Source organism: Pleurodeles waltl, chromosome 7 (genome assembly GCF_031143425.1).
Source record: "Pleurodeles waltl isolate 20211129_DDA chromosome 7, aPleWal1.hap1.20221129, whole genome shotgun sequence".
NCBI lineage: Eukaryota > Metazoa > Chordata > Amphibia > Caudata > Salamandridae > Pleurodeles > Pleurodeles waltl.
In genome coordinates this window covers 1,156,396,918-1,156,409,045 of record NC_090446.1, presented here as the reverse complement: position 1 = coordinate 1,156,409,045, position 12,128 = coordinate 1,156,396,918, and the positions used below count along the sequence as shown (strand labels likewise).

Sequence of the window (12,128 nt, the reverse complement as noted above, 5' to 3'; positions counted from 1 at the left end):
AGTATTTTTCATAAAAATCATCGGCCAAAGAAGAGCTGGACTAAGATTGAACAATTCAAAAATACCAAAGCAGTGCCCTGCTGCTGTCCGAGGTGAAACAAATGATGTAGGGTAAGTCTACTGTCATCACAGTGTCTCTTTGTCACTCTGAAATGTCATTCACTAATAATAATGAAAGTGAGAGTTGTTCTAGGAGGAAATTATAGGAAATCAGGGGGATGCCTCCTTATATAAACTCGAAAGAACAAAAGTCTCTGAGGTATAAGAAAAGTATTGTGCTTGCATGGAATGACGAGGACAGCAGGGTAACAGAAGGCCAGCCAATTCGCTCTTGCGCTGTCTGGACAGCAACCTCAGAAGCACTTGGTCTCTCAGCCTCGCATGTGCAGTGTGCCAATCTGGCTGGAGTTTGAGCCACAACCCAACTAGTGCTTGCCAGATTGGTGCTGGTCTGCCTTTGAGAGTGCTTGAGAGCTTAAGACGGGCTGGAGGTGTGAACACCTTCTCAAAATGTTAGCTTCCTTTGGCGTATCAGGAGTTTGTGGAATCTCAGGGGGTTATTCTAACTTTGAAGGAGTGTTAATCCGTCCCAAAAGTGACGGTAAAGTGACGGATATACCACCAGCCGTATTACGAGTTCCATAGGATATAATGGACTCGTAATACGGCTGGTGGTAAGTCCGTCACTTTTCCGTCACTTTTGGGACGGATTAACACCTCCTCCAAAGTTAGAATAACCCCCTCAGTCTTTTAAAGTTTGTGTAGTTTCTTCTCAGAATCTTGATTGCTCTTCCACTTCTTGCCTCCGTCATGTTGTGCATGTATCTAGCAATAGGTAACATCCTTTCCTGTAAAAAAATACAATTAAAAATAATGCTTGAGTACTGCTTACGTCACCAAATCCCATTATTGCCATTTTAGTGTCCTTCTACTAATTCAGTAGCATCTCGAGTGTAGACAAGATGGTTGCACTTGCCATGAACGTTGAAGGGGGTTGCAGTATGCCAATGGACAGATGTCTGTATCTTCTAAATGTACACAGATACATTTAAGCTACTTGGGGTGGAATTCAAGGTACAAAATGTTTGGGGAGAAGGCTATACGCCTGTCTTATTTGGTTATATGTGCAATTGTGAGACATTTAAAACTTTTCTCCAATGAGCATTTTGCAGATACTTCGGCTCTGACCAGGTCCCGAGTTCATGGATATATTAAGTTTCCAGAGTGACTTAAAGGTACGGCAGGATGAATCTGAGAGGCTGCTTGGGGGCATTAGGGCAATGTTAGGCCCCAAAGAAATAAAGGGTGAAATAAACAACGACAACATTTTTAAGGACTGAGACAACTGTGTATCAATCAACACTAAATAAACCAGAAGCACTGATTGACATGGTCGCATGTACAATGGTGTCAAAATTAAGGAACTGAAGGATTTACAGCAGCTACTATTGCAGTTGAACTTTGCATATGTCGTATTCGGCAGGTTCTTTTGTAAGAATGTCTAAGGCTTGCCAATGCTTTTTGGTGTCCAATGCATTCAAGCCTATGAGAAGAGATCACGACAGGCAGTGCCAGACTGGAAGCCTAAACCAGCCAGGACAAAACATTTTCAGAACAGCACTACACAGCACGAAGCAGTGACTGGAATGGTAGTTTGGGCATTGTTGGGTGATTACAGCCCATTCTGCTCTGAAAAGAAGCCTCTAACCCTACAGCCTGCTTTGGAAAGGATAGAGTGGCAACATGGTCTGTCCAGCCACGGAAAGTCTTTTTAGCTATCAATGCAATCACAGCTCAGATGTAGAGCTGCTTCGACTCTAAGCAGCAATATATTGGTTGGTATACCAATTTTTTAAAATGCTGAAATGGCCAAGATGAAGGCTGTGCCAATGATGTAACTGCTAAGGAAAAGTTTTGTCCTTAAATGGGTATAGATTGTCACTCTCTCATTTAGGATTCGATGACTTTGGATAGGTCTCCAGTAGGGACGACTGAAAACGATACTAAGAATCTGGGAAGTGAGAGATCTCAGATCTATCAGGGTTTTATTTGACCTTATAAGGGCAAGTATGCTTGTAACATATTTTCAGCAATTGTGCTTTTCTATCAGGTGCTTGGGCAGGAGAGGGGCAAAAAAACAGATAGTGGACAGAATGCTGAACAATGCAAATATTCAACCCCAGTCACAAAGCTCTGGGTTTAATCCATCATTTGTTTGCCCACCACACCACCCTAGTTTGGACCCAGCTGCATGCAAATCAGTCTTGACCCTGCTCCCCATGGGAACAGTCTAACCTGAACTGCCAGGCCAGGTCCTCCCTGGACTAGAATAAAGCATCCTGGGACCAGTTTGAGGGTATCACCCCTCATCAGGCAGGCTAGCTTGAATCCACTGGTGCAGTGAGCATGGGACCCACTTCTAGGCATACCCTTCCCACTTAGGGCAACAAGGGCTAAAGAAACAGGTATGCTGAACAATGCAATGCAAACAAAGCATAAAAGATGGTGGTGGAAGGGAGATTGAAGTGTTATGGAGTGGAGTGGCATAGGGAACAGTGGCGTATAGTAGAGTAGAGCAGAGTAGAGTAGCAAGGCATTGCGTAGTGCGGAGTGGAACAATACAGACTGCAGTGGCGTAGAGAGCATTTTAGTAGAGTAGAGTAGAATGGAGTGGCGCAGAGTGGCATAGAGTGCACTTACATAGAGTAGATTGTTTCAGAGGGGAGTGGTGCACTCTATAGTGGAGTGATGAGGGGCATAGTTCAGTGGCATGAAGTGCAGTTGAGTAGAGTGGTGTAGAGTGCTGTTGTGTACAATGCAGTGCTGCAGAGTAGAATAGAGTGGTATACAATGGAGTGATATAGAGTGCACTGATGTAGAGTGGAGTGGTACACAATAGAATGCATTGGCATAAAGTGCAGTGGAATAGAGTGCAGTATTGCAGAGTAGAGTGGTGTAGAGTGAAGTGGTGTAGAATGGAGTGGTGCAGAGTACAGCTGAATGACTTAGACCGGAGTGGCATAGAGTGCAGTAGTTTACAGGCGAGTGGTGCAGAATAGAGTGCAGTGACACAGATTGGAGTGGTGTGGAGTCACACAAAGTGGAGGTGTGCACCGTAGAGTGCAGTGGTTTTGAGTGGTGCAGAATAGAGTCAAATGATGTAAAGAGGAGTGTGCGTGGTGTTGTAGCACAATGCCATTACACAACACTTCTTCAATTGAAATGATCATTACATTTGCACAAGCATACAGTTTTACTGATAAAAGTATACAGGACACAAACGATAAGGTGTGAAAATGTCATCACCTAGTGGATTGATTTGTTAAATCATATTAAAATATTTGTTTCCCCCTCCCTTCAGAATTACCAAAAATGTGCTTCATTTGTGCTTTTCTAATTCTGATATATTTTTAAATGAAATATCAGCACAGTGCATTTACAGACATTTAAAATTTGTTGTGCGCTCGAAAAAAATAACATAATTACAGCCTTCCTCCAGCACACCCCCAGTAGCCAGCATTGTTGTCACATAAATCCTCTCCCATTAAAGTCAGAGAAAGAAAAGTAAACACCAAGCTCCCTGGAAGACAGGGAGTGGCATTTGACCACTGTCTTTAAATGCACAGCAAATGTGACGAGATAAGAACAAGATTTAAATGTCGCTTTACAGAAATCGAGCACCTGGTGGAAGAATACAGTAAATAGGGTATGCTCTAAGGGAGGGATGAACTCAAGCAGGACAGCCTACAGCAAAAAAAAGGCAGCAAACAGAAAGCAAGCAAATGTGAGTTACAAACCACAAAGCCAATTGTATGCAATGGGTGGAATGTATTCCCAGGAAAGCTTTCCAAATGTTCCTCGGCTGTCTGGTAGGCTTCGACCTCAAAAAATCGGAAGTGGAGTGGGAAAACGGCCATAAGGTGAAATAGCAAGGACTTGCAGCAGTGAGATAAAAGGTCAGTCAGTGTCTGGCTGTGGGACTACACAACCTTGGTCTTCGGCATGCTGACATTTCATAGTGCTGGCCGCTGGCTACTTCTGAGTAGCTCTTTGGGCACTGGCACACATTTATTCCAAACTAAGCACAGCTTTCAATAGGCTCTCAATTCATCTCACTGAGTCGTCCATTCACAGTTTCTCATCAGTCTGTAAGGAAATCTATTTCCGGTAAACATCAACACATATTGGTGCTTAAACTAGGCAGGCATAGGACAATGGCTCGCTCATAACCTCTGGATGTGGCAAAGGTCATCAGAGTCCAAAGCTGGGGCTGACTAAGCCTAAATTACCAACAAAGTACCTATGAAGTACTCATTTCCTTGAAGTAGAATCTCACTTGCAGCGGAGAAAAAAGAGCTCAGGTTCTTTTCATATAAGATTGTGGTCCACCTCTCACATAGACATGAGAAGATGAATGACATTTTTGATGGATAGTGCAGTGGTGGAAGAGAAAAAACATCTGGCGTGGGATTCTCTGATTGCTGAGAACTTTAATTTTTAAGTTGGTAGACAAGGGAGAATGTGGAATGATGAAGATCAAGTAAGTTCCTTTGGTAGACAGAATGTTGTAGCAGTTGATGTGAAAGAGGAAAGTTAAACCGAAACAAATGAATGCTCAGATCTCTTTGGGGATTGTGAGGTCTAGGTTTAACTATGAGGACAGGGATAGGGGGCCACCAACTCAATTGGAGTCTGCTGCTTTAGGCTTCAGTAGGGGGTGGTAATGGAATTATTATACATTAGTTTGGTGTTGAGCGTCTGGATACAGAAACTGTCAGTTTTTCCTTTGTCCATTAATTGCAACCTTTTATCAAAATATCTGGCTCAGTTGTATGTGCCATGCTGTCTAACTCACAGGGTTCCAGGCTAGAATAGGAATCTCTGGGCATATTTCTACTCTGTTTGCGCCAAATGTGCGTCAAACATTTTGACGCACTTTCGGTGCAAACCGTGCACCATATTTATACTATGACGCCCGACCCTGCGAACGTCAAAGTTCCTCCGTGTGCGTCATTTTCTGGATGCGGGAAACTGTGTTGCGTTAATGACATGCAAGGTAGGCGTTCCCGCCCAAAAAATGACTTTAAGGCCTTTGCACCTTATTTATACTCCAGCGTCATTTTGACGCACAGGAGGGGGCGGGCCTTAAAAAACAGCGCGCAGCCTGATGTGTGCCGTTTTTTAGTGCCTGGGTGAGGGCAGGCGGTAAGGGGCCTGTGGGCTCACTTCCATGGTCTCTGACCATGAAAGCAGTCCAGAGGTGCCCTTCCCTGCCTCCAGGGACACCCCCTGCCACCCTCTCCCATCCCTGGAGGACACCCATGGATGGGCGGACCCATCCCAGGTAAGTAGAGGTACGTACAGGTAAGTATAATTTTTGTATTTTTTAAAGTGGCATAGGGGGGCCTAACTTGGCCCCCCCTACATGCCACTGTGCCCAATGGCCATGCCCAGGGGAGAGAAGTCCCTTGGGCATGACCATTGGACAAGGGGGCATGATTCCTGTCTTTGCTAAGACAGGAGTAATTTCAATGGGGGTTGTACGTCAAAAATCGGTGCAAGTCCGGTTAGAGCCATGATTTTTACCTCTAACCTGACTTGCACAATTTTTTGATGCACAACCCCCATTTTTCCCTACACCGGCCCTGCCTGGTTAGAGTCTTTTTTTTTTACTCTGACCAGCCCGCAGCGCCGGCTAACGTCAATCCTTAAATAAGGCGCCCGCCGGCTGTAAAAAATTTTACGCAAACCAGCGCCAGCGCTGGTTTGCGTCAAAAAGTATAAATATGGGCCCTCATGTGCCACCCTCATCACAGGCCATTCTCCAGTTTGATCACCAACTTCCACCCTTTTCCATGGTATACAATGGATGGAGAAATCAGGGATTGCAGTGTTGTTTTTTTCAAGGAAACAATTACACTTTTGAGTCAGCTGGCTTTTTGGTCTATTCAAGAAAACAGCAAGCAAATAAGGCACACTTCTCTGTACACATTCAGATAAAATCTTTATTACCAGAAATAAATCTTTAAAAAACAGAAAGGAAGATTTGAGTGTCTCTATTGCTTGTCTGCTGCTCCATGGTTTCACCTAGTTCATTGTTTGTGCAGACTGAGAGTTGTTGGTCCACACATGTACAGAAAGCTAAGGTCCAGGTAAATGTCCCAGAGATACGGGTACAGTGACAGCAGGTGGGTGATACAGGGCCGTGAAGATGAAGAGGGAAATTATAGAAGAATGAGTTGAGAAAGGGTGTCTCAACTCAATACTGGAGGGCCCATGTGATAGAGGTACAGAAACATGGAAGGGAAATACTGTGGAGGGAAAGATATAGAATGAAATAAAGGTAGTCTCATGGAGATTAGACTCTCGGAGAGGAAATGTAGCTGAGTTCAGCGAGGCGAGTTCCTTGGTGAAGGGACAGAATGCTGGTCAAGGGATGATAGAAGGGGAGTAGTGAAGAAACAGAGAGGTGGTGGGAGTTGTGAAAGGCCTTAAAGATGGATGGGTAAAGTTGGGTGGTAGCAGAATGGTGAAGTGGTCGAATGGTTGAAGGGCCAGGTTGTGGAGTAGAGTGGTAAGGTGAGGAATGTTGAGGGAGGGTGATGGAGTAGTAGTATGATGGCCTGGCAGAGCGGTGAAAGCTCAGAATGGTAGAGGCATGATGGAGGGATAGGGTGATGGAAGGCTGAAGTGATGATGATGAAGAAGTGAGTTGATGGAGGGGCAGCCATACTGTTGTCCGGAGCTGAACCCTGCTGTTGCTTCCAGTGTTAAAGGGCTATCTAGCATTTCTGTTGTTATTTACATTCAGTACGGACCATTTTCTCTATCGAGACAATCAGACTGCTCCCCAAGGGCAGCTAAAGGAGTCATATTTTCTAACATTACTTTAATTCTTCCATACTGTGATATCGTCAAAACAAGATGCTGTTCTTTGCGAGGAATGGCTCTTCCTTTCCTAGCTACCAGCTTACCATAAGACTGAGTCTCACTTTTTGACAAGTCTGATGAAGCAGAAAAGGAAAGACTAACAAATATTCATATATCATGTAACAAAATCGTATAAGACAATGTGATTTAGCAAAGAAAAATAATGTATGTAGAAAATGTGCCCACGAAGTAGATCCCCATTATTATAAACGAGCTTAATTAATCATGAAAAATCGACAATGTAGTAATCCGTCATAATTGCAGATGTATTTTATGATTTACTCATTAAAACTGTTATATGCTTAGCTTAAATTTAGCAGAGGCTTTGGCCTAGTTGCCTGGTCTCAAATTTAACTGCGTAGTTTTCACTTGTATTAACAAAGACGTGTTTAAACTTTAAAAGCTGTATTTTTCCAGTAGAATGACTAATGCACTTATCTCAAAGTTGCGTGCCAGGCAAGTTTCATCCCCTTTGAAACAAGGTCAGTTTCTGCAGGTGCAGACAATAAAGACACTGATGCCGAATTAATTGGCAACTTTGTTGCTACTTGTGTTCCAAAACTCCAAGGACACCTTATGTGTAGGTGAACATTAAGAGAAGGACACTATTCATTGGTTAAAGAGAAACCACCCCATGGACCCTCCAATGGAAGACCCTGAAGAATTTGGAACGTCTTCTTACTTAAACCCACCGGACAAAGAGAAGCCAGACATTTTCTTTGATGCCATTTGAAGCCAGATTCAAGGAGCCATTTTGATGACACTTTAATACTTTTTCTCTATCCCAGAGAGAGAGACTTTAAAGAATTCTCACCCTAGAGACTTTAACTTTAACATTATCTTGCCCTGCCCAGTCCATAACTCTTGTTCCCCCATTTCCTTGCTGCTGCAAGGAAAACTTGCCATAAACTTTGCCCCTTTGAAGTCTGTCCCATGCTGATTGAACCGGTACCTGAAGGACGAAGACTTACCTTGAATGCTGATTGTAATTGGTAATTATAAAAGGATAAAATGTATTATGCATTGTGTTTTCCTTCTTAGGTACCAACTGCTTAATTTTGACAGAGCCTAAGCTAGAAGTTTTTCTAAATTTATGTTGACTAAATTCGTTTTGCATGAAGCCCCACATGCCAATGCTAATCAGAGGTTAGTTGAGGTATTCACTTGATGCACCGTGTTGAATTGAAATCTTGTTATGCTGACCGATGTATGCAATTAGTCAATTTCAGTTACTCTTATTAGTGATTTGCATTGCTATAACTGAGTGCATTATAATCCAAATCTTGCGTAGATTGTGTTTCTTCCGTCGCTATGGACAGCTAGTAATGTTCGTATATGTGTATCATTTGATTTTGAGACTTACTTATATTGTGTTAGCTTTGTTAATATAGGGAAATAAACTCATTAACTTTTAATAAAGAGGTTTGGTTATTCATGACTGAAAGGTCATGGTGTGTCTAATTACTGATTTTCTGTTTGACTAATGTGTTGATTGATTACTAATCGAGTATTGCTTATTGATTATAAATTATTATTGATTTGAGGAATCCGACAATTCTTTGGATGAGGAGAACTCAACCCGGTCAAAAGGTTCACTGACCTCCGGCATGTCCAAGTATAAGTATTTTATAAGGACTGGACGCGCTATCAAGTCTCAAACCCAATGGGCTTTAAAGTTGTTTCACACCTGCAACTGACAAGGCTTCGATCGGAACATTCATTTTTGATCCAAAACACGGTAACCTCACTCCTGTGTCTGCTAAACACTGAGGTCTCATCTATCTCCGCCCCAGAGACAAGTTACAACAGGCATCAGTGCATCGCGTCACTGAGTCCCGCGAGTACTGGGACTGCAGCGTGACTCACACTCTTTGTAGCACAATGCTGCCCCATACCACGTGGGAGCCATGCGCTCTTTCCTTTTTATTTATAAATCTGGTACCTGCACAGCTGCCCGGTGGCCCCTTGGGATGTGTGACAATTTCAGCCAGCCCTGATTTGTAGAAATCTGGCACTTGCACAGCTGCCCAGTGGCCCGTGGGATGCGTGGCACTCTCGGCCAGCCCTGATTTGTCAGACAACAGAATTTGTTTTCTGGTACTTTACTTTCACTTTAAGTGTTATACGTATGGCTTAAAAATACCATCATGCAAACTGCTAGTGAGAAAAAAACAGGATGGATTGGTAATTGTTGGAACCCATTGTCACCACTGTAATCGTAGGCTTGCATTCCCCATCATAAATGCAGGGCTGCAAGTACCAGAATGCAAAGTAGAAATAAGAAGTGGGTTCACTATTAACGCCAGACAGAAGTCAAACGACCTTCTGGGAAACAGATGTTCATCACTTTCACGCTCACCTTGATTCTGCATTGCATGTTTGGAAAGGGTGTCAGACACTGGTGAGCTTGAAGGGGCGGGTGTTCAGGTGAGAGAGCGTCTGCTCTCCATGATGTGAGATGAGAGACAGATGGATGAGAGGCAGGTGATCTATCCGTGTAACTCGCATTGCTGTGATGTCAAGAATTGTTTACACTGCACTAACTGCTTCAAGGTGCCTTAACAAGAGTGTGATCTAGTGGGAAAAAATACAACTGGCAGTCCGTTTGGATACTGTAAACAAGCATGAAAGAGAACGGATTATGGATACGTTTACCAATGGCTCCAGTGTCACTAAGGGCACAATGATCCAGCCCTGTCCTCCATTCACAAATGATTGCTCTCACAAAACATTGTTTTGAATTGGACCCGATGAACTGATACAAGACTACAGCTCATTAATGCATCATGGAAACCCAGGAATGGGACATTGCGTCCTTGGTGACATGGAGTCATCCAGTAACCTTACTTATGGAGTACAGTAACCGGTAAAATGCAGATTGATTTTTTTCCAAATTCCCAGACCCCAGCAGAGGCAGGTTCGGGTTTGTGGTGTCCGACAAGCCACAGAATAAATGCAGCTGAAATCCAGGAGTGGATTTATTTCTGATTGGTGGATGTTTTTTTTTTTTACATAATTTACACTTTAACTCGATTCTCCTCTGGCTGCTTAAGAAATTGCTTTGAATTTGATTCTGGCGATGACACATTCAAAGTAATTGGACTTAACATTAAGATCACCAGATGACTATGTACATAGGAGCCTCATTTCTGGCTCTTTTACAGACTTTGTTATCTTGTACCCTAGTTGGTTCATTTGAAGAGAACAAAACCTATAACTGGGAGTCACATGGTAACCTTGGCTCAAGTTCTTCACAGCAATGCAAGCTCCTCAGTCTGCCTAGCAGTGCGCACCAACCCTCTAAGAGTGGGTAAGAGGAAAGCTCAGACCCAGTGCCCATATAACCCTTGGCATTTCTGCTGGAAATCAAACTGGTGCCCCAGTGTTGCTAGGTCTCCATGGGTCGTGTGTGACACCTGTAACCAATCCAAGCTTTTTAGCAAACAGTGCTGTTTGGTTTTTATTCTGAGGAGGTCATTTTTCTTTTCCACTTTTAGAAAGTCGCCTCCAAGTTTACAAATACAAAGTGTTGCAGGACGGTATAGGCCAGGATGTGAATGTCAGCGGTTCTCCCGTTCGCAGCAGTGATACCGAAATCAGCCCTCAAATAGTTCCAAAAGTCCCTTTGCTCACCTTGATTTTCATAATAAAGATAGATCCCGAACCCAGTATTCAAATCTCAATAAATATTGAAAAATAAAATAAATAGCATTGTAGCCGTTGAAAAGCGGCAAACAAGTGATCAACATTGATTGAAGGTCTAAGAGTGTCCCTTGAAGCTCTAGGTCGGCAGATGGGGCAGTAGCCCCTCTTGTGGCTGAACACAAGACGTAAACCGTCGCACTCCTTCGCTGAAGCCCAGGTTTGGCTCACATTTCAGACCCTGGCACTTATACCACAGGAGTAGCTCACTTTTGGTGGGCGTCCCACGTTACTAGGGTTGACCGATGGTCAAAGGCGGCCAGGCTTTACCATGCCCTTGTGGTCACAAGCAGTCCTGGCACAGAGCCACCTGCCCCCAGCGGAAGTCCCGGCATGGACAGAGGCGCCGGTACTTCTCATGGAGCCCGGCACAGCTGAAGAGCAGCTCCTCCTTCTGCAGGTAGCACTCATGCACTGTCTCCACCACTGCCGGGTAAAGGTGGTTCATCTCGGACTCGGTACTGTCACACTGCACATTCAACCTAAGGTAGGGGAGAAAAAGGACATGTCATTGTCATCAACAGGCAATAACACTACACACTACGAAAGAAAATGTGCATCAGCAGTGATGGCAATAAAACAACACAGCAGAAGAGGAAAAGACATAATGTGAGTGTCACTGGGCAGCAACCACACAGAACAGTAAAGAGAACTGACATGACATGAACATCACTGGGCAATACTTTCTCAAACCAATAAAGAGTACCACCATAACATGAGTATCGCTAGCAATAATTACACAGAACAATAAATAGAACTATAATAACTTGAGCATCCCTAGACAATAACTACACAGAACAATAAAGAGAACTACCATGACATGAGCAACACTGGGCAATAGCTAAACGGAACAATAAAGTGAACTATCATAACATGAGCATCCCTAGACAATAGCTACACAGAACAATAAAGAGAACTATCGTAACATGAGCAACGCTCAGCAATAACTACACAGCAATAAAGAAAGCTAACATGGCATAAGCATCACTGGGCAATAACTACACAGAACAATAAAGAGAAAAATAACCATTGTTGGGCAATAACTACACAGATCAGTCTAGAGATCTACCATTGCATGAGCATCACAGGGCAATAACAACACAGAGCAATAATGAGATATGACATGAAATGATCAAGACTAGGCAATAGTTACATCAAACATTAGAGTGAGCTGATGTGAGAGGAGTATCACTGCTCAATAACTACGTAAAACAATAAAGTGAACTGACATAACTTGAGTATCTCCAAACAACAACTTTATGTAGGGCAGTACAGATAATAGGGTGGGGCAAGAGCATTGCTGGGCAATAACAATATACTGACAGCAGAGCAGAAAGAGTATGGTACACTCATCACTCAGAAATAACTGTACATAAAAGAAAGAATGTGCATGCTCACTGCTCACAAAACACTACTTAAGCAAAAAGAGAGAATAGGCATGTGTTGGACGTGGCCATTTTCTGGTTGGCTGAGGCAGGACGTTGCCAGGCAGAACC

At 43.4% G+C, this 12,128-nt stretch overlaps 1 protein-coding gene across 1 annotated transcript in view; it reads right to left on the bottom strand.

Annotated features, from left to right (window-relative positions):
* Nucleotides 1-5,991: 5,991 nt before the first annotated feature.
* MGAT5B (alpha-1,6-mannosylglycoprotein 6-beta-N-acetylglucosaminyltransferase B) overlaps nucleotides 5,992-12,128 on the bottom strand; it is a 676,434-nt gene continuing 670,297 nt past the window's right edge. Inside the window, exon 17 of the mRNA XM_069200246.1 lies at nucleotides 5,992-11,114. Within this exon, the coding sequence (XP_069056347.1) occupies nucleotides 10,916-11,114 (199 nt within the window). The 3' untranslated portion in view covers nucleotides 5,992-10,915. The remainder of the gene's footprint in view (nucleotides 11,115-12,128) is intronic.